Source organism: Petaurus breviceps, unplaced genomic scaffold, assembly GCF_028583685.1.
Source record: "Petaurus breviceps papuanus isolate PSGF00001 unplaced genomic scaffold, PetGlider_PUasm1.0 172, whole genome shotgun sequence".
Taxonomy (NCBI): Eukaryota; Metazoa; Chordata; class Mammalia; order Diprotodontia; family Petauridae; genus Petaurus; species Petaurus breviceps.
The window spans coordinates 5511345-5538224 of record NW_027185755.1 but is presented as its reverse complement, the minus strand read 5'-3'; the positions used below and the strand labels follow the sequence as shown (position 1 = coordinate 5538224).

Genomic DNA, 26880 nt, shown 5'->3' with positions numbered 1-26880 from the left:
ACCATCTAGCTACTTCTAGATGTTGTAACTGGTTTGTGCAATCCCCATGTGGATTTTGGAGCATATGTTGATATTCTGTAACAGGTTCTGTTCTGCTAATCTGGGGTAAAGAACATTTTTGATTGGCCATGGAGCTGGAATCGGGGTACATCCAAAAGTTACTAACCAGCCAAATCAAATCTTTTATTTGGGTGCTTGCCTGACTGGAGTTTGAGAAAGAAAATAAGCTGCTGTGGGCCTCTTGGTGAGATAAGGACCTTGGGCTCTCTCTCTCACACAAAGCCAGCATGAATCTGAAATCCCATGGCCCTTGCTATTGCTTCTGTCTCTGTTGGGTCCATTATTTCATGCCTTTAGGTGGGGTATTGGAAATGTCTATGACTCTGAGAACTTTCAAAGATCATGGAAGCAGGCCACCAGGAGAAATTCAGGAGCAAAAATCCTTGTTGGGATTTGGTAGAAGTGAGAAATTGAGGAACAAAGTCCTGAGTGACCTGCTAGACCCTGCCTAGCCGTAACAGAGATACAGATTCATCCATCCATTGGCTATGATGCATTTGGAAATAAATTTGATGGGACTGATGTTATACAGAAACTGTTTTGAGTTTGAACCCATTCTCCCTAGCAAATAGCCAGGGAGTATATTTTATGTACAGTCCATTTCCTCAATTCAGAACAGCACTCTGGAGTCTCTGGGAAAGCATAAACATTGTCCTTTTATTTGCTTCTCTAGTGCCATACAGTAAAGAGTCTTTCATAATAGTAAATATCACATGATCATATGCAATCCTGTGTTGTTCAGTTGTTTTCAGTCATGTGCATCTCTTTGTGACCCCATCTGGGGTTTTCTTGGCAAAGACTCTGGAGTGATTTGGCATTTCCTTTTTCAGCTCATTTTACAAATGAGGAACTGAGGCAAACAGGGCTAACTGACTTGCCCAAAGTCACACAGCTAGTAAGTGTCTGAGGCTAGATTTGAAATCAACTCCCTGACTCCATGGCCTGGCAATGTATCACTTAACTGCCACATACAATCCTATAGGTGCACCAAAAATCACAATTATCCCCCAAAACAAAATTTTGTGGATTCAACAGACAAAGAACATTTCACAAAGTTTGTCAAATATTTTTGCCTGCTTAGTAGTCACCATGTGCCTTACATGGTGCTTGAATGGCCTTTCTCAAAAGGCAAAGAAAATTGGCTTCTTGTCTGAGATGGAAACCTGGCCTACACCTGGTCAAACCACATGGAGCTTTCTCTGCAGGGATTAAGAATCTGGCATCAACTAGGCATCACCCTTCTTTCAGAGAAGGAATTTTCCTGGGTGAAAACTTTTCCACAATTCCCTCAGTGTATGAATCTGTCCATTTGGGATCTGGACAAAAATTTTCAAGTATCCATTTCTACACAGGACATGGCAAAATTTTCTAGGAGTCCTTGTACTGTAGGTGATCTCTAACTTCAAGAATTCAGAGACCTAGCCTTCTAGTAAGAGATTGGAAATTCCTGAGCAGAGTGCCTCCTGATAAGAGAGGAGAATTATGGTCTTTGGTCCCAGGATGAGTAATGCTAACAGACTAATGCCAAAATATAGGACAGCAAGGAATATCTGGTAAAGACTAGGACTCACCAAAAAGGGAGGTGAATTGTACTGATTATTTGCGGGTAGTTAATCCTTCATGTGTTTTTTGCACTTATTTATGTGATTCTATGAGCCTTTTGTATTTTCTGTGGGATAGAATAAAGACTATCCCATAGCTGATAAGTATGATGTTACTTAGAGTAACATTTCAGAAACTGGGGATCCTGTTACCCATATCAGTCAATTGGGGAATGACTTGATTGAACATGTATAAACTATATGAAATTGCCAACTGTCTCATGGAGGGGAGAGGGGAGGAAGGGACAAAGAAAATTTGGAACTCAAAATTTAAAGAAATGAATGTTAAAAATTATCTTTACTTGTAACTGGGGGAAAAGAATTAAATCAAGTATATAAACAAGTTATAGTATATCAATCTGATGGGATACTACTGTACTGTAAGAAATAGTGAAAGATATGGTTTCAAAGAAATCTGAGAAGATTTGTATGAAGTGAGGCAGAGTAAAATGAGCAGAACCAGGAGAAATAATTTATGCGGTGACAATATTATAGACAAACAACCTGGAAGGATTCAGAAACTCTGATCATCAAGGTCAACTACAGTTCCAGAGGAGTCATGATGAAATATGAAACCCATTTCCTGATAAAAAGGTAATAGATTCAGAGTGCAGAATAAGACTTTTTTTTTTAATGGTCAATATGCAAATTTGTTTTACTTGACTATCTATATTTGTAATAAGTTTTGTTTTTCTTGCATTCCCAGTGGGAAGGGGGATGGAGAAAACAGAGACCTAAAAATAAAATTGAATTTAAAAACTCAACAAACAAACAAAACAACTCAGTTAGTGGACATTATCCAGAGGGAGATCTAGCAAAGAAGATTGAGGAGCAGTCAGATAGATAGGAGGAGGACCAAGAAAGAGAAATATCACAAACACCAGAGAGGAGAGCGTGATTGATAGTGCTAAAGGCTGCAGAGAGGTCAAGAAGGATCAGATTTGAGAAAAAGACATTAGATTTGGCCATTAAGAGATTATTGGGAGGTGCTTCCAAGATGGAATGATAGGAAGCAGTGGGGCTGAGCTCCAATGCACAAATTCCTCCAAACAGATCTAGAAAATGCACCACACTGAATTCTGATGGGAAATCCAGGGGGAAAAAAGTCACAACGAGTCATTTGTCTAGCTCAGTTTGGAATAGAGAGACATATAGAGAGGTCTTCAGACACTGGTGACAGGACAAGCAAGAAGTACACTGTGCAAAGAACTCCAGTGCTCAGAAAGAGGCTATGTACTAGGGCAAGAGGAAGGTTCAGACCCATACTGAGGCACCCCCAGACCCCTATGGGGCACTGCAATGAGGACAGGTACAAATTGGCAGCTTTGTTGCCTCCTATTCAGTTCTGGATTGCAGATCCAGAGCAGACCAAGAAGGGCACCTATAACAGGGGACTGTTGTTCCTTGGGTAGGGAGGCCATGGGCTATGTATGAAGAATGGAGAAAGGTCAGAAGTCAGTAATAGCAGTGGTATGACCCAGATGCCAAGCTCATGGCAGGGTCTAACTTCCAGGATCTAGCCCAGCCTATAAAGGAATAATCAAGGCAGACTGAAGGAGAGCCTGATTCTACTACTTTCAATCAACAGAACTTTTTCCAAATGACTAATGAGGTGGAATCCAGGAGCAATCTATTCTTGCACAGACCTAAACCCAGGCCAGAAACTTTCAAAGCTAGGAGGAGGGTGTGTGTGTGTATGTGTGTGTGTACCTGCCACGAAGAAATTTTGTCCTAGAGACCACTTTAGGAGCACTGAAAACTTGTAGATCCCCTGCCTATCCTTGAGATCCTGGAATAACACAATACTTGATACCCCAAGAAAACATTAACAGGACAAGTCCTGATCTTTCCCTTCCCTCCAAAAGTGTGGCAAAGCCCAACCCTGACATCAATATCAAAATCAGGAAGTAGAATAGAATAATGGGTAAACAAAGAAAGAAACCCATTGTAATAACCTATTATGGTAGAAGAGATTCTCAAGACACAAATGCAGAAAAAGAAAATGACTCCAAACATTTACAAGCAATGACTCAGAGAAAAACATAGCTTGGGCACAAACTCAACTAGAATTTCTAGAACAGATGAAGTAAGATTTTAAAAGGAATTTAAAATATTTTTTTATAAATGCAATGAGAGGCGTGGCCAGGTAGCACAATGAGTAAGAGCACCAGCTCCAGTGTCGGGATGACCTGGGGATCAAATCTGGGCTCAGATACTTAGCACCACACCCAGAAATAACTGGCTGTGTAACCTTGAGCAAGTTACTTAACCCTGATTGCTTTAAAAAAAAAAATAAAATAAATGCAATGAGAGCTCAAAGAAAAAAATTGGAAAAGAAGTGAGATCTATGGAAGAAAGAACTGGAAAGAGAATTAATAGTCTTTGCATAGAAGTATAAAACCTTTCCCAAGTAACAAACTCTCTGAAAATTAGAATGTATCAATTAGAAGCCAATGACTTCATGAAGCAACAAGAAATACTAAAGCAAAATTAAGGGGTTAAAAAAATAGGAAAACTATAAGATATCTCATAGCAAAAACAACTGACCTTGAGGAGAAAAAATTTAAGAATCATTGCACTTGGGGCAGTGAGGTGGCACAGGGGATACAGTACTGGTCCTGGAGTCTGGAGGACCTAAATTCAAATCCAGCCTCAGATACTTACTAGCTGTGTGACTCTGGGCAAGTCACTTAACCCTAATTGCCTAAAAAAAAAGACCCTAGACATCACATTCCAAGAAATCTTAAAAAGAGAACTGCTCAGCTCTCTTAGAACCACAGGGCAAAGCAGAAATAGAGTCAATTGGTCATATCCTGAAAGAAACCTCAAAATGGAGACTCCCAGGAACATCATAGCCAGAATCCAGAGCTTCCAGGTCAAAGAAGTAATACTGCAATCATAAAGAAAAGGAAAGGAAAGAAATGAAAAGGATAAAAAGAAAAGAATTCAAGTACCAAGAAGCCATACAGAAACACACAGTTTAGCAGTCACCTCTATAAAGGAGTAGAAATCTTGGAATATGATATTCCAGAAGACAAGGATATGGGCTTTTAGCCAAGAATAACTTACCCAGAAAATTGAATATAATACTGCAGGGGAGAAATGGATCTTTAATGAAACCAAGGACTTCCAAGCATTCCTGATGAAAAGACCAGAGTTACAGAGAAACTTTGAAATTTAATTGTAGGAGTTAAGAGAAACATAAAAAGGTAAAGATGATGAGCAATGATAAAGGACTAAACAAGCATAAACTACTTACATTCAAATATCTGAAAACTATTATCATCATGGTTCATAGATGGAGTACAATTAAACAGGGCCTGGGAGTGGTTCTGTTATGTCTTGATAATCTTAAAAAAAAAGAATGGAAATAAAGGGGAAGAGGAATATACTAGTAAGGGAAGGAAAGAAGGTTAGGAAAAATTATCTCACATAATTAGGTTATACAAGTAGACATCTATATAAATAAGGAGAGGGATGTGGGGAAAATGACTGACACTTGAACCTCACTCTCATTTGAATTGGCCAAAAGAAGGAAGAATGTATACGTACACTGAGAGTTGGGACTAGAAGTACAATTTCACTCAATAGAGAAATAATATGGAAAACGGAGAAAAAAAGGGGGAATTAGAAGAAGGGTAGATTAAGGGAGAGATTAGTCCTAAGCATAACAAATCCCAAGAATGTACAAAAAATATTTATAGTTCTTTTTGTGGTGCTAAAGAATGGAATCTGAGGTTGCTATCCACGAATTGGTGAATGGATGAACAAATTATGATATATAAATGTGATGGAATACTACTCTGCTGAACTCTTATCAGTATATGGCCAGAATTCCAGAGGACTAATAATGAAACATGCTACTCACCATTTGATAGAGGCAAAGGACTCAGAATGCAGAATAAGATAAAAAAAATTTTTAACATGGTCACTGTGGAAATTTGTTTTGATTGACTATACATGTTCATAATAGCTTTGGGGGTTTTTGTGTTCTCGATTGGGAGGAGGAGCTTGGGGTGGGAGGATGAAAAAACCAAATTTGACTGATTAAAGCAAATAATATGTTTGTGTGTTTAAAGAGAGATTTTTAGTAACTCTGAAAAGAGCAATTTCCATTGAATGATGAGATGAGCCAAAGAGAGGCAGATATTTTCCCAAGATGGGACATAATTGATATAAATCCAGAGCCAGGAGCCTTGGGCCATGGGTCAAACAACCACATAATATTGGAGAAAATACTGGTGTTAAAAAAAATGAGCCTTTGTGAAGGAGCCATTGGGGGCACAAAGACAAGACAAAGACAGTCCCTGCTCTCAAGAATATTATATTCTACTAATAGGGAAACATATTCACAGACAAGTAAACACAAGGTAGGTGGCAAAGTGAATAGTCTTGGAATCCTTGCTCAGACACAAACTGTGTGAGGGTGAGCAATACTTTTAATGTTTCTCATTCTCAGTATCCTCATCCTTAAAATGAGGATAATAATAGTCTCTACCTCCCAGGGGTTTTTGTGAGCATCAAATGAGATAACAAATGTAAAACTACAGAAATATTAGTTATTTCCTTTTAAAGAGAGAGAGGTTAGTAAAGTCTTCCCATAATGGGTAGCATATGAGTTGAACCTTGAAGGAAGCAAAGAATTCTAATCCTTTAAGGTGAGGAGGGAATACATTCCAAGCATGAAGAAAGACACAGAGACAGGGTGTCAATGCCAGGTATGGGGAATGATTAATTTGACTGAAATGTGAAGTGTCTGAAGTGGAATGATGTCAGATGCGTGCAAAGGTAGTTTGAGTCGGATCGTGAAGGGCTTTAAAGGCCAGACCAAGGAGTTTGTAGTTGTAAAGGAGGAGGGATGAGGCAGGAGGGTGAATTCCACCCCCAGGAGCATGTTGAAATTGACTCTGAGGAGCTGGAATAGCAACTCAGGCTGCAAGTTCCTTATAAGCCGCCAGATGGCATTCCAACCTCAAGTCGATCTGGCTTTCTTCTCTATGCAGCTTCAACCAGGACCTATCAATCAGTCAATCAACATTTATTAAGTGCCTACTGTGTGCCAGGCAATTGTGCTAAGCACTGGGCATACAGAAAAAGGCAAAAAATAACTCCTACCCTCAAGGAGCTCATGATTCCATGGCAGAGACAACTAAGACAAACTAGCTATACATAGAATAAATAGGAAATAATCAATAGAGGCACCAGAATTAAGAGAGGTTGGTAAAGGCTTGCAGAACTAGGCACTCAGTCTCCTGATTCCCCATTCTCTCCCTCTATGTGTGCAAAGATGCAACTTTTAGGATTAGACTTGCCTGCATCCTTAGCTCCCAGATATCCAGTGAATGCTTCAGACTTGGTTGAATCTAGTCTGAGGGAATGAATATATTTTCAACAATAACCATAATTTTTTTTGCTTGTGTTCACATACACCCCATTGACATTTTAATCTCCTTTTTGGGGACCCAAAAAGATTACATATATATATATAGGCTAGAATACATTTACTGAATGGAATTGAGAGTTAAAGAAAGCCTGCCAGAGTCATAGAAGCTGCTCTGATCCAGGAATACCTGAGAGTAAGAATCACTTCTCATAGTGGGAGAGAAGGAAAAAATGGAAGGGAGGAGAGAAAACAAAAGTCAAAATGTTTCATCATCCTTTCAAGAGTCCCTTGGGAGTTTGCAACTTGCCATGACCCCAGCAGATTCCATTTCCATTAACTGAGTTTTTCCTTTCTCTACTTCTATTTTTTTCTTACTTAAGTGAAAATGAAAAATGGGGAAAACACTGGGCACTTGCAAGCTGTAAAAGGACTGCCGTGACTAGATAGTACATATTTTGTCCTTGGGTCAATAGGACGTCACTGAAGCTTATTAAAAAATCTATATGTTATGCATTGTGTAAAGAAAAAGAGTAAAAGAGAATTATAACATAATTTGTAATTATATGAATTTGGATGTATCCATATCATGTATTTGGAAAATTATCAAAAATCAATAAAGAATGTAATATAATAACAGCCTATGTAAAGAAGATTGGTAAGGAGAACACTTGATCAATTTAATGAGATTGCCAATTACCATAATGAGATGTTAGAATAAGGGCCTTTGTTTGAAGGCATTTGAGGTATGAAGTACAAGAAAGCCCACTAATGCTTTGCTGAGAGCACACTAGGACCTCCAATATAATTAGCAGGATGAGAATTAGGAGGAAGGACTTTTGTTAAAGGAGCTGCCCCTTTTCTTGGTCTATAAAATTAGGCTGACAGAATAGCTCAGTTTCTCTTTCAAATATCCTTCAAATACCCTTTCAAATACCCTTCAGAAAATATAATAAAGTGCTGCACTCCAAATTTGTGTTGTAGGGCATGTGTGTATTGGGGATGGGTGAGACCTGTGACCATGGACTGATTCCTCCCTCCCTTCCCAAAAGCAGTTGATGGTGACTTGTGGCAGAAGCACTCAGCAGATGTAGACATATGCTTGTACATGGCCTAAAAAGATAGTTCTTGGACCTCAACCTACTGTGTAGAAGAGGAGGGATTTTGAATTGCCTAAATAGTGTTATCATGAAATTAGCCTTCTAGTCAGAGAAAAGTCTACCGAACAACTCAGTTTTGGGAATTGCTTAGTGGGAAACTAAAAGTTTCTAAGTTACCATATTTGAAAAATTCTAAGATCCACATGCCAGACTTCCAGAGGGAGATTTCCTCAGTAGCATGCGTATTGGAGAAGAATTGCCAATATAATTCTTGTAGCTAAAGGGCTAAATCCATTTCACATGCATGGAAGAAACAAGAGATCTGGACCTTGGTAGCCCCCACTGTTAACATTAGTTACCTGAGAAGTGCAGGTCTGAAAGGAAGAAGATTGCTTATTTTGTAGCCCCCAAAGGATGTGTAGCTTCCAGAGGAAGTATAAACCATAGGGTGATTTTTCAAGTCTTGGAGAGACGGTGTACTATTTCATGGGAAAAAGGAACTTACCACACTGTCAAAGGGTTGCCCCAACAACAATTCCAAATTTAGTTATTTAACTCCATTACAGGGGAAGCTGATGGGTTGCTTTGTCTTTTCTGTATATTAATTAAGTATTCAAATAATAACTGTTAAGTCAGACTCTACCCTCAAGTTAATATTCTGTTGGGAAAAACAACATGTACATATATGTGTAAAGGTAGGTGGGAGGTATTGATTGAGACAATTGACCACCTCACTTCACTTAAAGTAACTAGCTGAGGACACCTCTATTGAATCAATTAATCAATCAAAGGTATTTCAACTAGGTACAACATGAAATGTGTTAGATTGACTAAAGAAACTCAGCCATATCTTCTGGGCTCTGTATAAAAAAGTGGGTCAGTTTGGAACCCTGAGGATTCTAAAGTCGGTCTGGAGAGGACAGTTCTAGTTGAGGACCAAAGAGGTAATTGCTTGGCAGGGAGAGGAATCAAGCCTTTATCACCTTCTGTCTACCCCTTGACCAGAGGAGGACCTTGTGAATCTCAAAAGGGAGGAACTGATATCCTAGCAGTCTCTCAAATAGTAGTGACTTGCGGCAGTGTCTGCATCAAGGATTGAAGACAAATGAGACACCCTCATGAAAGGCTACTTCAAGGATTCCACAAGGAGCCCATCAGAAAATATGTGCAATATCTAATACCATTACTCAAGGTAACATCTTGAGGACTCTAGCAAGAAGACTTCCAGTAGCTGTGAATTCTGTCTCTCTACTTCATCAGCTGTATACTAAGCTTGAGCCCACTGCCCCCTGGACTTTGTATGTACCTTTAAGAGAGTATGTCACAAACTTTTTGGAAGTGGAATTGTTGTACCAAATGTTCTTACTTTACTTTGGTAAATGCCTCTTTTCTAAAAACTAATTAAGTTTGACTGATTAATTGATAACAACTGATAATCATGGAGGGGAAAGTACACTGATGAGGGCTTATCAGCTATTGAATTAGAAAGATACCTTTTGGGACAGCTGGATAAAGCACGAGCCCTGGAGTCAAGAGGATCTGAGTTCAGATGTGACCTCAGACACTAACTGTGTGACCCTGGGCAAGTTACTTAACCCTGATTGCCAAGGAAGAAAGAAAGAAAAAGAGAGAGAGAAGGAAACAAAGAAAAAGGAAGGAAGAAAGGAAGAAAGACACCTTCCAGTTCATTATGGACTAGGGAACCTTTAAGAGAGAAGTGGCCAATCTTACTCTAGGGACCCAGTCTGCCAGTTTGAATGGGGTGGGAAGGGGTTTTGAGCGGATAATTGCAGAGCCTATGCTACTTAAATATAATCTCAGGGGTGGCTAGGTGTCGAAGTGAGTAAAGCACCGGCCCTGGAGTTGGGAGGACCTGAGTTGAGTTGTGGCCTCAGACACTTAACACAAAAAAACTAGCCGTAACCTTGGGCAAGTTACTTAACCCCAATTGCCCTCCAAAAGGCAATATATATATATATATATACCTATATATATATATGTGAAATCTCAAATAAATATAAAATAATGTTGTAAGGGAAGGCATTAGTAGCGGGAGGAAATGTTTAATATAGAAAGTGCAGAGCATTGAAGTCAACTGGGGATTCTAGGAGGTAAAGCCAAAGAAGGAATACATCCAAAGCATGGGGGACAGACAGCTAATGCAAAAGCATAGAATGGGGAGATGGAGTGTTACATAGGAGGAACAGAAAATAAGCAATTTGGCTGGATTGTTGAGCACACCAAAGAACTAACTTAGAATGAGGCTGTAAAGGCAGGATGGAACCAGATTGTGAAGGCCACTCACAGGATAAAGCTAGGCTAAAGAGTTCATGTTTTATCCTAGAAACAATAGGAATCCATTGGAATTTCTTGAGCAAAATAGTGACATGGTCAGATGTGAGTTTTAGGAAAATAATTTAATGATGAATGGAATGGAGAAGGAAAAGAATGGAGACCAATAAGCAATCTATTACAATAGTGAAGTCTAGAGGTGAGTCTATCCTTAAGTAGAGTGGTGGCCATGTGAGTAGAGACAAAGTGATGGATATGAGAGATATAGATTTACAATCAATAAGACTTAGTAACACATTGAATATAGGAGTGTTGTGAACCAGACCTGACTCAGGCTGGTCAAGTTTTTTCAGACTTTGGATTGGAATGAAATAGACAGTTAAAGCATATCCAACACTAAACGAAAAAGAAACTTACTTAACAATAGCATGGAAAGGATACTCAGTGAGGATACAGCACTGTTTCAGGTAGCTTCTACAGCTTTTCTCATCTCTATACAGAAATTCATTGGGTCAGAAGAATGCATTGACATGAACTTCAGTGGAACAGTCATCAAGTCTGAAAATCAACCCCTTTTATGCTTGGGGAAGTCACATCAACAGTTTGAATCCTAGTCTGATGTATCAGTCTTCAGGGACAATTTATCTGCCTCTGGGAGAAAACTCTCCCAGTCTATGAAGCAGGGAACCCAGGAGGTAGTGTTCCTACCATAGCTCACCCCTATTTGGCAAGGTCCTAAAGTTCTTCTAGAGGATCTTCCATAATTTGCATGGCTTTAGAGCCAATTCAATTCAATAAGCATTTTTTTTTTCCTTTTTGGAGGGGAGAAGGCAGGGCAATAGGGGTTAAGTGACTTGCCCAAGGTCACACAGCTAGTAAGTCTAAGCTCACATTGGAACTCAGGTCCTCCATACTCCAGGGCCAGTGCTCTACTCACTTCACCACCTAGCGGCCTCTCAATAAACCTTTCTTAAGCACCTACTTTGTACTAAGTTTTGAGGATGTGAAGAAAAGAAAGATTGTTCCTACCCTCAAGGAGTTTACAGTTTAATGGAAGAAGAGAACACAGAAAAGAGAGCTTAAAAGCAGAAGGGACCCCGCCATATCCAGCATAGAGATATGATGTTCCATGAAGTTGAAACCAAACAGAGCTGCTGATGGAAAAGGGAGAGTTCTGAGCCCTCTATAAAGGAAGATATTGGACAGAACTTATTGCTTCACCCTCTTGTCCTCCAATCAGAGGGGAAAGGAAATTGAGGAAGTTAAGAAGGTGTTGAGTATCAAAAACTGAGTCGAATGAGATTTCAGGTGATCAGCTTATCCTGGGGAAGGTAGGATGTTCCTTGGAGTTGAAACCAAGCTGAGATGCTGATAGAAAATGGAAAGAACCATTACTACAGAATTTTGCTGTGGGGTATGCAAAGAGTCTGTCACAGACAGTACTAGAGGAAGAGCTTAACATAAGCAAGATGGTGATGATGATGATGAACAGAAAGACAGCAAAATCAGAACAAAACCAAAAAGCCAAATGACAATCCCTTTGCAAAAGTGTAGTGCAGTGGTTACCTAATAGGTAGGAGAACAAAATTTAGAAATCCCAGGATTAACCTTCCGAAGGACCAAATCCCACATCTTTCATGTCGATGGCAATTCAAAATGGATCTCCTAGTGCAAAGTGGTTTCAAAGAGCAGCATCAGCACCAGCAATGTGGCCTCCACAAGGCAGATGTTGGTGTTTCTGGCATAATCTGAAATCCTTATCATGGACAGGCTTCTCTATAGTGAGGTGGGGAAGAGATCACTCCCCTTCAAGTGTACTGTCCATCTCAGGAACAAGGTCCCTATGGAGACTTGCCATGTTTCACTGTATGCCTCATGCTCCCCAAAGTGCCAAGGATACAAGAACTTCCCCCTCTCTGAGATCCTTATAGAGAGTAAATGACACCAAATTTTTGCCCCTTCACAGGATCCTGAGAAGGAGCTGCTTTCTTTTCTCAGGGGCTGGACAAGGATTCTCTCTCACCTTCATAATAACTAACACTTAACACCTTTCTAAGGTTTGCAAAGCTCTTCTATATATGGAACTCGGGATGTTCCCATGAGACTTCAGTAAAGCTGAAAGGTCAGCTGGGGCTTTTACATTGAAATGTAAAGAAAAAGGCCTTTAGATGCAAAATAGAAACTGGAGAGACTTAATGGACCTGTTGGGGGTACCCTAGGATGACAGTAATCTGGAAGCTGGTGTACAGCAATCCCTTTTGTCCAAGACAGTCAGGAACTTCAGGGGCATACTTTAGGCTTTGGTTTGACTGAATGGTCCTTATTACTCCCAACGAATAACGACAATGATAAATTTAACTAACATTCCCCCATAAGCTACCCATAGTCATATCAACCCCTTAGGAAGAGTGACTTCCAGGATTCTTTTGGGAAAGTGTACTCTCTACAATATTAGCAGATTTCACCAATGATCCTCCTATACAGGTATGGGTATTGAAGCTATAACCATAGCTAACACCTCATACCACTAAGGTGAAACTTCCAGAAAGTTGAATCTAATTACTGCTAAAACTAACTGGTCCTAAGACGGGGGTGGGGAACCTGTGGCCTCGAAGCTACATGTGGCCCTCTAGTTCTGGCCTGCACAACCTCTTTGGGCTGCTTTCAGTATGCCAAAGGATTTCCTTCACATACAAGGGATGCTTTCCTCTACATTTTTCTTGGACCACCTGGAATCCTTTGACATGCTACAGGTTGTGCAACTTCACAGAACAAAGTTTGGATTCAGTCAAAGGGCCTCACTTAAGGACCTAGAGTAGGGTATTCCTAAATGCTTTAGGACCTAAAGAATAAGGGAATCTTGGTGTGGTGGCATAGATCCAGTCTACCAATCCCATCTGTTAGGAATTTCATCCCTTCCATTGCTGTCCCCCAGTGAGAGAAAGGGCTGCAGAGAGAATTTAACTTAACATGTAAGCAACTTACCATCTTAATCTCCTGAAAAAGGACAATGGATTATCCCCATCCTATATTTCTAACTAATTCAATGGTCCTTGCAAAATACACGTCTGTGAGTTTCCCAAGCAGATGGAACTCTGTGGCCAGCCAGGAAGAGTTATGCTTTTGGACTGAGTTCCAGCAGCCAGTGACTCATCACCATTATTATTTAAATTTCTCCTGCAGCCTTAAAAAAAAAAAAAAAGTCCATTACCCTCTAATCCCCCAATCAAGGAAATCACTCTCCAGGGGGTGCTAATAGGGTGATTCAGATTCTCTCTTGCTACTGGATACAAGTTCTCATTGTCGTGGTCATTCTCTTCCCTGATCTCAGCAGTATGCAACCTTTTTTCTAACCGGAATTCTGGGTCTGGTACCATACTTCCCTCCAGTGGTCTGCCAGTCCACATCCCCATTAGCATCGTCCCTTTCACTTGAACTATTACTAAGTCCATGAGCAAGCCTGCCTTCAAGGCAGAATCTACAAAAAACAAACACTCTTTCTCTAGTGACTGTTTTCATTTTCTTTATATTGGTGATCCAGCTTTGCCAAGATCATTAAAAATAGACAGGAAATGCTCAAACTAATGCTATCTCAACTTCTAAGTCAATCTCCTTTTGCACCTAAACTAATCTGAACAGATCAATGAGGGAAGGGGGGTGGAGGGGAAGAGGAAAGGGGAGGGTGTCCTGGACAGAGAGCCAAACTTCATGTCCGGTATCATACTTAAAAAGAAACAGGAGCCAATAATTCAGTTGTAAGGATCCCTGTAGATCACATATTGACTTAGAATGCCATATATTGTTATCCATGTTTTATTATATTTTTACTTATTTTGTTAAATATTTCCCAATTACATTTTTGTCTAGTCTGTCATAATGGTGTGTTGTGAGATCCACATGGACACCTTTGTCCTGGACCAATATAGTCTTGAAGACTGCTTCCCTGCCTTTTAGGGGAAAATTTATCTATTATTATTATATATTAATGTGGTAGGGAACCTAGGAAATGGTGTAGTTACTGCAGTGGGGTTGGGGAAATGGAAGAGTCCAAGATAACTCAGATGGTGGGAGCTTGGGTGATGTGCAGATTGTGTTGTACTCCACAGAAATAATCAATTTTAGAGGAGGGGTGGGTTTCAGGAAAGAAAGCATCAAGTTCCACTTTGGACATGTTGAGTATAATTTGAAGTGGCAATGGGATATCCAGGTGTGGTATGGAGTCTGTTGTAAAGAAGGGTCCAAAGATCCTTAGAGAAGAACACTCAGACCCAAGAGAAAGTCTCTCCTTAGGCCCTGGATTACCTTGAGTTACCTTTTTGTTCTTATACTTTTACAATAGATGCAAAAGAAAAAAGTCTATTTTAGGGTGAAAACCATCTTTTTGTTAAAGTCCAGCAAAAAGTTGGTGAGAAAGGGTGTTATCAAAGTCCTTTTCTTTTAAGGCCAAGCCACCTTCTCTATGCCACCTTCTTTGAATCCCACCATGTAAAAGTAATCTCTTTTTTCTCAAATGTCTTACAGAATTTGTGACTGAATCTCTCTTTTGTCCCTTCTCTTGTACTGATGTGTGCATACTTTCCATTCAGTTTAACAAACATTAAGTGCCTACTACCTGCAAGCCCCTGTGCTCACCAAGGGTTTAGAAAGGTAATCTTACAGTTCCTGCCTTCAATGAGTTTATAGTCTAATTTAGACGATAAGCACCCAGATAAACATGATCCCCTCCAATGAATTAGAGGGACCTAATACCACGAGAAATCAGAGGCAGTAAAGATCACTTTCACCTGGGTGAAGTGTTAGGAAAGGTTTCATGGAGAAGGTAACAATTGAACTAAGGCCTTAAAGAAAATGAAAGACTTTCACAAATGGAGATGGAAGGAGGGGGGATTGAATCCAGGTATGGAGCTCATTAGAATTAAAGTCATGAATCCTAGAGAGAACAAGATAAACATGGATGAGAACAGATCCAATTTAATTGTAACTCAAAAGTATTGCAAAAGGAGTAATGTAATATGGTTGGATAGGTTTTGGAACCATATTGTAAAGGGCCCTGATGCCAGGCTTAGGAGTTTAAATTTAATTCTATAGATAATAAGGAGTTACTGAAAGTTGTTGAGTAATAATAATAGCTAGCATTTATATAGCACCTACAAATATTATCTCATTTAACCCTTATAACAACTCTGGGAGGTAGGTACTATTATCTCCAATTTTCCATTTGAGGAAAGTAAGGCAACCAGAGGTTAAGTGACTTGCTTAGAGTCACCCAGCTATTAGTAAGTGTGTGAGGCTAGATTTCAACTCAGGTGTAACCACTGCACAACTTAACTGCCCACGACATGATCACTTCTATGCATTAGGAAGGTTATGTTGGCAGTTTTGTGAAGTATGTGCTTGCGGTGGGGGAAAGGAGTGAGAGAGTTAGCAATAACACTCGCCCAGATGATGGATAATACAAACATGAGGGTGGAGAGGGAGAGAGAGAGAGAGCGAGAGAGAGAAGCAGAAGAAGAAGGAGGACAAGGAGAAGAATGCAGTTAGAATGTTGCAAGCTCATTCAGAGAAAGGATTGTCTTTTATTTCTCTTTGCATCACCAGCATTTCGGAGCTGGAAGCCGGTCTCTACACAAAGTAAACACTTAATAACTGTTGACTAGAATTCCATTGAAATCAACAAGGTCAGGAGGGAGGGTCTCGGGCAGGGTTGGGGCTGCTCCCTACCGATCTCGAGGGCCCCTTGAGGATCCAGAGTTTGAACAAAAAAAGGGCAAAGAACCCTTAGGTAGATGATAGAGGCTGAGACAGGAAGGGTAGGAATCATCTGTAGTGCCCCGGGACACTAGTCCCCCATTTTCGGGTTCTCGAATGCAGGTGGAGGGGGGCGGGGCGAGTCAGACTAGCAGCTAGCGTCCAAGGGTTCCAAACCTTGCTGCTGGAAGGCGAGAAACCCTAGACAGACCCGCCGTCTGGACTCCGGGGTCGGTAGGAGGCTCTGGCTGTTGGATCTCCCTTCCCCCCATCAGCCGCCGAGGGGCGCTCGCACGCAAGGAGAGGGACGCGATCTTTGCCAGTGTAGATTTGGAGGAAAGGGGATAGACGATTAAGACCTGCTTTTGCCATCTAGGGCAGGAGGTCTTCAGTAAGGGACCAGAGGGTCAGGGCCGGAGTGGGAGGTGACTGGAGGGATAGGGATCCTGGGGGCGAGGGGAGGAGGTTGCGCCTCTGGAATGAAGCCCAAGGCCAGGATCGGTAACCAGAGTTGAGGATGCCCGGTTATATTCAGGGCCTTGAGGAGAGTTCCAGGGAATTAAATTCACTTGTCCTCCAGGACCTCCCCCGTCAACCCGATGTCCCCAAAGCCTTGGTCCCTGCCTTGGCCCCTTCTTTTATCCAGAACTATAGAGAGAGCTCTGTCCAGGCCAGCGCGGGGATTATCCTGGATTATAGGGAGTTCCAGGACCAGGGATAAGAGCACTGCCACAGCCGAGAGCCCAGCTATTGCGGCTGCTGCAGCAGCTTCTCTTTCCTCCTGGAAAACCTTCCCATCCCAGGACTGGCTCTGGCCAACCCCCTCCTCTGGGCACACACTCCGCACCCTTAGAATGGCGAACAAGGGGGGAAGGATTCCCTAGGGGAGCCCCCGGAGGCCAGGGGGAGGGGCTGCGGCAAAGAAGCTGAGGGAGACCGAGAGAGAACTGAAAAGAGAAGGGAAGGAGGGGGCGGGAGGGAGATTCCCGGTCCAGACAAAAGCTGTTGGCGCCCCTCCCCCACCCCGCCCCCGGAGGCGGCTCTGGCGGGCTCCATTCATACTCGGGGGGTTTGTGGGGGCGGGGTGCTGGGAGGTGGGAAGAGAGGGAGAGCAAGAATCTCCTTCCTTCTCCCCATCTAGCTGTCAGTTCCCGCTAGAGGCAGCGCCGTGCGGACACACACACACGGGCACGCACACTAAACATACACATTTTACACACTCACGCTCACGCTCCGCAGGGACAGACGCGGGGCGGGCCCCGGGGCCGTGGGGGGAACAGAGCTACTGGGCCCAGCCCGAGGTAAGAGGCCGCTACGGGAAGCCCTGACTTGTCCCTCCAACCCTGCTACCCTGGGGATGTCAGGATCTGGTCTGTTTGTGCGGAGCAGGGAACCCAGTCCCCCCCACCAGCCACAGTCTCCCTCCCGCCTGTGGGGGTGGGGGAGGAAAAGGGGGTTGGGAGATGGGGGCAAAGTTCGGAGTGAACCTGGTGTGTGTGTGGCGGGAGGGAGGCTCCTAAAGGACTCGCAGGAAAGGCTCAGGGGGAATAGGGGGAGACCAGGGAGTAGGGTCCGGAGCCTGAGTAGATTTGGAAGGGGATTCTCTGAGGGGACAGGACTGCAATGGCTTTGGTGGACTAAGGGAAAGAGCCTCTGAGAAGGGTGACTCTGGGAAAATCTGGAAGGGGAGACTTTGAGGTAACCAGAAGGGAGGCTCTGAGGCACATGTGGAGAGATAATCTGGAGGGAAAGGCACTGAGAGGGATGTTGAACTCCACCAGTCCCTTGGCCTTCACTTGCTGCACCTATCTGAAGCTAAAGGGGTTTGGACTCAGGATAATGTGTGTGTCAGTCTGGGAGGAGACACCCACACTGCAACTCCAATTTAGAGGCTAGGTAGTGTCTGAGCCCTTAAAACCATCCTTTGGGACCCCATCCTCCCAATGGTTCCATCCCTAGTTCCAGACTTTCTTTTTAGAGGATATAGGAAGACTGGTCCAACCCTAATCATCTGGGCAACCTGTATGCCACTGAACACACTGTCCAACAGACAGTCTTCCACATTTGCTTCTGAACACGCATAGTCCACTTACTCAGATATGTTCTGGTATACTCTCCAACATTTGACGAACACAGACACATATATGTTCTCAGACTCACAAGCTGCTGGGGATGGGGATCAGCATTCTCACCCAGAGCTTTCCCTGTTTATCCCAACTCCTCTGGGCATAGGGAAGGAACACCTGTTCCTTCTCTTAAAGTACCCGCCGACCCTTAGCCAGCCCTTTCTCTTTCAGACCCAGTGTCTTGACTTTATAAGGTCTGAAGAGCTGCACACCTTAGGAGGGGAGAAGGCTGCCCCTCCCAAAGACTGCAAAGGTTTTTGAGGTAGTTCCCCCTAAAGATCATCTCATCCCTTCAACTCCTTCAGTCCTTCCAGTTCCTTTACCCATCTTTTTTTCTCAACAGTACAGAGTCCTCTAATAGTCCTCACTCCAGTCCCCTCAGCCCCTTTAGACCTTTTCATTCTCTTCAGCCTATTCCACCCAGCCTTAAAAGCTTAGATCAGCAAGTCCAGCCTGGAAGGAGTTAAGTTCTGACGGGCCCTCATACCCGAGTCCATCCTGATGCCAACCCCCTCAACCCCGCCTCCCTTTTGCCCAGCCATCTGTGCCCTCCAGTGGCCTACTGCGCGTCATCCCTGGACCCCACTGGTGACATCCGGCTTGGGAGGGGACTGTGAGGAACAAGTCTGGAAGGGAGTAGTGGAGCATTTGGGCTAGGAGGTGCGGTGCCCGGAACTCTCCGGCTCTCTCCTCCCTTCTGTCGCTTTGGGGAGCCTCATACTCTTGCAGGTGCTGGGACAGAGACTGCCTCCTTCCTTCCCTTTCTATCTCCCTGCATTCTGTCCCTGAGCACACTGGAGAGAGGGGGTGAGATGGGGATTTCGGCCCATACATTTCAGTGAGTTGGATCTCTGTACATCTCTGTTTATCTCTGTATCATTGTACCATCATTATCCTTTCTTTTTCTCGAGCTAAGTTCTCTTTCTCCCTGGTTTTTCTTCTTTCTTTGTTTTTCGTGCATTTCTCTTTTTCCCTGCGCACCTCTCCCTCTCTCCCTTCGTAAATCGATACCTCGCTTTTCTGGCATTTCTCTATCTTTTTGTCTCTTTCTCTGTGCTTTCTTTCTGTCTCTGTCGCCCTCCCCCGCGGCCACCCCACCCTGGTTCTCTATCCATAGTCACTCTCCTTCTCTTCCACCTTCCCCTCTCCCCCCACAACCTGGCTTGCCCGATCCACTGCCTAAACCATCACGAGATTGGCAATAGAACCATCCAGGTTCCCTCCCAGCCCAGCCACTCTGTAGCACCAGCTATGGGGACCACCCGGGAGGGGCATTGATGGGGAGGGGGTCTGCCAGTCATTCCTTGGGATCTCCTCGACTGGGAGAGCCCCTCGGGGAAGGGACGGAGCATTGACGCCACCCAGCACATTCTGCGTCATCCGTTCCCGCGGCAACCACAGGCAACGTCACAGCACACTCCTCCCCCTTCCCCAGTAGGGGCCTCATCCACTCCGGGCAGGGGGGCGTCACGCTTCGGGGAAATGACATCAGGGCCAGAGGACATAGGGATTCCTCTGACATCTCGCCTTGGGACAAGAGAGGACTGGCTGGCAGGGGGCGCCCGAGAAACAGGGAGCAGCCTGGGAATGGGGGAAGGGAGGGGTCAGGACTTGGTCCGAGCCAAGAGCATTCCACTTTGGAGAGAGACATGGCCTCAGGAGGGTAAGAGGCTAGCAGAAAGGGGATGAAACTTGGAAGACGTGGGATTCCCACGATGAAGGGGGACATGGCCTATTTGGGTTTGGGGGACACAGTTACCTGCGTGGGAAGGAATTTGGAGTAAGTACAAGGCCTGGTGATGATGGAAAAGGATACTGAGGGGTCTGAACCTCCTGTCAGTGGGAGAGGTACTTGAATAGGAGAGGACAAGGTATTCTAACCATAGTCCCACTCTTCCTTCTTTCCTTCCTTTTTCCTTCCTCTCCGCCTTTTTTCCTTCCTTTTTTTTTTCTTTCCTAGGAACTTCCACGCCCCCTCCAGGCTTTTGTCCTGGGGGCTCCATGGCCCCTGCTTCTTAGGGACCGCAGGATGAGGAGAAGCCGCAGTTTTTTAGCAGTGGCTGTGAGCGGAGACGAGGTGCGCTACCCGGCTCGGGTGAGAGGGGCATGGGGTCCCAGGGCCGGGCACCGGTAGGACCTTGGGCACAAGTTTACAGAGGTTCTCTTAGTGCGCCCTCTGTTGGTCATTCCCTTTAAAAGCCACCCCACGCCCACCGCCCCTGTTTTGGAATCTGGGATCGGGCAAACAGAACAAGTCTGGGCTGGGATGCCTGGGTAGGCTTCCCCCAGTTGAAGGGGGCTGAGATCACGGCCTCCTCCCTGCAGGGATTAACATACCCCCTGCCTCAAGCTGTATGGAGCCGCCAACACTGTCCTTGCTGATCTTTCTGGAGTCTGACAAAAGAGGAAGGGAGTGGGCATACTGGAAACGAGCTATTCCCCTACTTTTAAGACCGATATAGGGGTGGAGCTCCAAGCAGCTAGGGACCCGAGATGCGATCAGTGACTATCTCTCAGTTAAGGAATGTACTGATTTAAATTGGATTTATATCCTTTCGAGACGTTCCATTCCACGAGTTTGTATTCAGGAGGAAACACAGGCATTCCTTGGGGAGAGGGGCGAGAGAACGAGGGGGAAACACGGGCTGGGATACGGCCCAATCCCCAATTCCCATCCTGCCCCCTGCAGAGGCCAAGGGAGACTGGGGAGTCAAGTCGCTGTAGACTCTCCCATGCAGGGGGCAGCACTCTGGGCACTGAGCTTCGTTCTCGTCTCCGCCTCCGTCGCCTTTCCTCCGGTCCCTACGGTCTGGGCTGGGTGGACCAGGAAACCATTGATGTAGCTCCACGGCCTCGGCCCAACACGCTGGCGCTGCTGATACCGCCCCTCATCTCAGTCACCAGGGCAGAACCTGACAGGTAGGGAGGAGGGGGGGGAGGTTTGTAAGGTCGGGGGGAAGGACTCTCTCCTGGGAGATTCCAAGCTAGAAGGGACCTTAGAAATTTAGTAGAGTCCTGCTTTACAGAGAAGGACACTGAGGCCCAGAGAGGTGAAGGAACTAGCCCAAAGTCACACAGGTAGTAAATTATCGGAGGCGGCTCTCCAATTGTTTAATTCCAAACCCACCGCTTTTTTTTTTTCCCCTACCACTCCACTGACTCCTGGCTTTGGCTCCTTCCCTGTCATAGGTAGGGGAGTCCATGGACATGGTGGAGGGTAAGAAATAAGAGAAGCCAAGGTGTGTGTGTATGGGGGGGGTGAACCCAGCCCAGTCATACCATTAAGAACCAGACCAGCTCTCTTCTGTTCCCTGAACATGGGACGGATCATATTCTGATCCCCCTGTTTTTCAACCCACTGGCTTTCCTTCTGCCAGGGTGCATGGGGTCCTCCCTTTGAAACCATGGCCAAATCTGTGTTCAGGAGCCCTAGGACTCAGATCTAGGCTGGGCCTTTTCAGGATCTGAAATATACTAGGGGAATCAGACTCATAAAATTGAAGGAGCTTTAGAGATCATCTTGTCAAATCACTTCCTATTACAGATGAGGAAACCGAGGCCCAGAATACGGAAGGGAATAGCTCAAGGCACTAAAACAAAATTTAGAGTCTGGATCTTCTGGTTCCTAATTAATTATCTTTCTCCTGTACCTTCCTTTGGATGAAAAGGATAATTACATTTGTCTCACATTTCTAAACAATTTTTCACTTTACAAAGTGCTTTCCTAACAACGCTACAGTGTGGTAGTTAGTACAAATCCATTGTCTGACCTCTATTGCTTTTTTTTTCATTAGAAAGTGTAAGTTACATGATTTGTCCAGTCAACAAAAAACATTGTGTGCCAAACATTTTGCTGGTTTAGGGGCAGATACTAATTAAGGCTTTATCTCTACTTTTATGGTCCTCAGCTTAGTAAGGAGATAAGATAGTCATACATTCAATAAACCTTAAATGTCTGAAGTGTGCTAGGAGCTGGAAGTAATAAAGGTTAGGTACATCACAGCCTTACATGTACTATATAAGTACAATAGAGGAGGTGCAAACCAAGGGATATGTGAGGAAGAGGGAAAGGGGGAAAGATCACGGTCCAAAGGCCATTATGGCCATTTTTGTATCATACAGGATTCCTTGTGTACTATGGGGGACTAAAGTTGAACAATACCTGTGGGAGGAGAAATCAACCAGCCAGGAAGAAGAGGTGCACTTTTAGTATTCACCTGCTGCACCCCAGGTGTCCAGGAGTGCAGTCAAGCTTTGATGATCTCATCTCTCTAATATGATAGGGGGCAGGAGAGGCCATAAGGAGGAGAGATATATACAAAGAGGATGACTTATAGCCTTTTATATGACTTTAAGTGACTCTTCTCACCCACCCCACCTCCACCTTGGAGCCTCAGCCCCCCCCCCTTGGTACTCAGGTAGATAACCTCCCCAAAAGGGGGGCCTTAGCTTCTGTAGTTTCCTGGAGGGGAGGAGCTCGGGAAAGGCATTGCTGAACCTTGATCTCTAACATGTCGGCTTTGTAAGGATCTCCTAGTCCCTCTGCAAAAGCCAGAATCTATTTTTCCCCCTCCCTGCCACCAATAAGTCCAGAAAAGCGGCACTGTCTTTTCTACACTATGCCTCCTTTAGTGACACTACTAAGGGCTTCTTTACCCTGACCCTAAAATCCAGACAACTCTATGGGGCAGGGATATGAGTTATGAAGCCTCAGCTTCAGGACATCTTGTCACCTCTTCTTTTGTCCTCTAGTGTGGGGGAGATTCTATCCCCTCGGAAGGGTTACCATTCGGAGGTCTGTCTTTATGGGGAGGTCTCTGTGTGAGGATTCTACCCTCTTTAGACTATGGGAGGAGTCGGGATTGGTAACAGCTTCAGGCTCTGCCTTGCTGTCCCCACATCTTGATTCTTTCTTCACAGGCTGGAGAGCCCACCACCTCCATCCCTTCTTGTTAGCGGCAGCGAAAGCCTTATAGGGGGGGGGGGGGGAGAATATAGGAAGGGAAGGGGTGGGAACTAGAAGAGCTTTGTGGGGGATGAAATCGGTCTCCGGCAGCAGCAAGATTGGCAGCTCTTTTTATAAAAGCGCTGGAGGGAGGGGGGCGGGAGTACGGGGTTGGGGGGTGGGGATGGTACAGACTATTCCACTGCTTCCAGAGGGAGGGAGGGACGCGCAGTAGAGATTGGACTGGGTGGGTGGGTGGAACTAGTGAAGATACCGTAGGTCCGCAACCCGCTGTAGGGCTGATAGGGGGTCCTGAGCAGGGGGGCTGAGGACTCCAAGACCATGGCTGCAACCCTTCTTGGCTCCGCTTGACTTGGCTCGGCTCCGCAGGGCGCAGGGGGCGGCGGGGAGTGAGTCACGGCCTCCCCAGAATTAGGCGCTGCAGGGGGTAGGGTGGGGGTGGGGAGATTCGGTGGCCTGGGAGGGGGTGGGGTGCGCTCCCCGTTTACTTCTCGGGAAAGGTCCTGCTTTTTTCCCGAGCCTTTATAAAGGCTCCTTCTCCTCTCCGCAGTAGACCAATAGAATACAGTCTACCCAGCCTAGCAGCTAAGAAATGACCCCCAGAGCCCAACAGCCCCGTAGCGAGGACTTTTTCTTTCTTTCCTTTTTTTCCTAGAGTATCAGAGATAGTGCCTCGGTTTCCCCACTGCAAGTTAAGGAGTCCCCTCAGAGACTGACAAAATAGCCTTTAAAGAGCTGAAGTATTTCCTCCAGTCGGCTTCTTCCTCTACCCCACTCTAGACAACATGCACGCTCAGACACACACCGATACCCACGCATGGGCTCATACACACACATCCAGTCACACAGACACACACATACTACTTACAGTCACAAACACACACCAACAAAAACATACAAGGTGCACACACATGCACAGGTACACACGCGGACACACTCCTTCACAATCACATTCCCATCAACGCACGCGGACAAATATTCAAAGACAGCCTCATTCATACTCACAGATGGACCCACAGGGTCCGGTTAAGACCTTCGGCCGTTGACTCCGCCCCCTTTGACTGACAGACTGAGGACTGATAGACGGAAGTTGAGCTTTCCCCGCGTCGGTTTACCAAGTTAACTCCTTAGTGCCTGAACTTGCCTGGGCGGTGTTGCAGAAAGGGAGGGCACTGGGCCCCCTCCCACTCAAGCGGGCGGGGTAGTGCTAGGCTGGGTAGGGAGAATCGCGTGCGTCCAGTTGAGACCTATGAGGTGAAGGGAGAGATCCGTCTCAGTAAGACCCCGAGAGGGCCAACCTCCCCCCCCAAAATCCCCAAGTTAAAGCTTAGGGGCTGGGGGCGGCGCTGACAGCCGGCAGTGGCAGCTATGGCGGCAGCGGGGGCGGGGCGGGAGCGCGGGGCGGGCGCGGAGCAAAGCGAGGAGCCGCGGACTCAGTGAGGCGGCGGTGCCGCGGCAGCAGCTGGGCTGATTCGGCTGTGGGGCGCGGGGCGCCCTTTGGGACCCCCGAGCCCCAGGGAGGAGGGAAGAAGGCAAAGAGTGCCTTTCCCGGCTAGCCCCTGAGGGCTCCGAGCTCCTTGGTTCAGGGCTTCGTGGCCGAAAGCCCTGGAGCCCCAGCGAATCTCATCCAAGCCCAATACCTCTCAGCGTCCAGGAGCCCTCCCCGTTGTCCGCCCCCGCAGTGACTTGTGTCTCTGTCCCCCTACTCCGCTCTTCCCGCTACCTCTGGAATCTGTGTCCGGAACCCCTGAGCTGGCCCCCTCCCGCCCTTCTTGCTTCAGGGGCGAGATGGCTTGGGCAAGGCAGAGCACAAGGACTCTGGCCTGGGAACAGGGGGCTGCGCACCACTGAAAGCCGGGGTCCGAGAGGGAACCGGGGCGGGCTGGATAGGCGTAATGGAGCCGCCACCCTGCTCTAAGAAGAGCCTGTCCCTGTCGCTGCCGGGGGCTAGAGATGGTCAGGCCACGCTGAGGCCACCTCAGCACCTGTGGCGCCAGCCACGGACCCCGATCCGGATCCAGCAGCGTGGCTACTCTGACAACACAGACCGAGAGCGCGGAGTGCGGGGGCCACGCGGGGAGCCGGAGCGCGGAGACTCTGAGCGAGAGAGGGCCCCTCACCGGCCCATAGAGCGTGCTGATGCTGTGGACACGAGTGACCGGCCTGGCCTGCGCAAGTCCCGCATGTCCTGGCCCTCTTCTTTCCATGGGACCTCGGCCAGTGGCAGCGGCGGCAAACGGTAAGAGAGGAGAGTAGAGCAAGGCGCCGCTTTGCTGGTGAAGGGGGAACTCGGGTAGGACGCTAGGGGGCGCTAGATGCCTCGCATCAAGGAAGCTGTTTCTGGATTTCAACGATCTCTTGGGGTCTCAAAAAAATAAAACCGCTTAATTGAAATTAGGACCACTTTACAGTGGTCTGTGCTAGCTCTAACTTGGGGTTCCAGATCATGGCGATGGGGTACCAAAAATGTTATATTGGCATCTTGTCCACAGCTCAAAATCTCATCGAACTGTTTGTATGTATGTCTGTAGTGACTGTTTGGGGGCCCTAGGGGGCGCTAAATTGGGCTCTGGGGTCACTGCTCTGAACCCTCCAGAGGCTATATTGGGGTACAGGGGCGCCGTGATTTCAGGGTCCTGTGCTGTAGTCTGCTTGCGTTACTTTGGGACCTGGGGGTCTCTAGGATAAGGTTTGAGATTTAGATTCTGGGCCTTAGGGGAAGGGTCGGTAAGTTCCAGGGACTCGGGATGTGCTGGCCGAAGAATGTCTGTATCCTGGCTGAAAGGAGAAGCAACCGTTAAGGATAGATATGCTGTAATTGACCAGACTGGAGAAGCAGCCGCGTCTAGTCCTCTGGGCAATAAGCAGGAGCAGCAGGAAAAGAAACCGGCGACGAGATATGGAAGGAACTTAATGGATAGAAAGAGGTTCCTTGGGGCACCTTTTCTAAGGCATTTTCTACCCAGTATGGGTGCTCCTTAAGACTGGGTGCTCGGCTCCCTGGGTCCTGCTCCTGGACCGGTTCGTGGGCAGAGCTTTGTGTCTCAGTTTTGGCTCAGGCTGCCTGCAGGGTGTGTGATGGCGGTGGGGGGAGAACTCGGGACTGGACAGTAAGAAAGGAGAGCAGAGCTGAGGGGGATCCAGGCTCCTCTGAGGGCTGCCATAGCACAGCCACTTCCCCTGCAGGGGTTCGGGAATTTCATGCCCGCTGTGTTATTGTAGCTGCAGTGAACTCGGAGTTCCTGTGGAGACTGTTTCAACCAGGAGGCGCTAAGCCTCCTTCCCTACTTCGGGGCCGGGGGTGGTGGTGGTGGTGGTGGTGGTGGTGGTTGTGAGTGGGCGGCTGGATCTGACGGATGCTGTAGACATTTGGGGTGCGTAGCCCAGACCCAGGGCTTCAATATAGACTTCCCTATGGCTGACACAGGGGAAACACTGCAAAAAGGGGAAGAGATGGACGGAATTCTGTCTGGTTAGTGGGCTGAAAGTGGAGATGAGAAAAACAGGGACATCTCTTCCCGGACCAGGGAGTGTGGCAGTTGGAGTTTCTCTGACTGTCTTCTGTTTCTCTGCCTATCTCTGTCCATCTCTATATCTATCTAGATTT

The 26880-nt window shown here is 45.9% G+C and overlaps 1 protein-coding gene across 2 annotated transcripts in view; it reads left to right on the top strand.

Annotated features, from left to right (window-relative positions):
- Positions 1-17364: 17364 nt before the first annotated feature.
- Positions 17365-26880, top strand: part of PDE4A (phosphodiesterase 4A) — a 34462-nt gene continuing 24946 nt past the window's right edge. Inside the window, exons 1-3 of one of the 2 annotated variants that reach the window (XM_069083090.1) lie at positions 17365-17482; positions 20268-20384; positions 20997-21226. In XM_069083090.1, the coding sequence (XP_068939191.1) occupies positions 20337-20384; positions 20997-21226 (278 nt within the window). In that variant the 5' untranslated portion in view covers positions 17365-17482; positions 20268-20336. Of the gene's footprint in view, positions 17483-20267; positions 20385-20996; positions 21227-24705; positions 25513-26880 lie in introns of those variants that run through there. The other variant, XM_069083089.1, reaches the window with a different exon arrangement.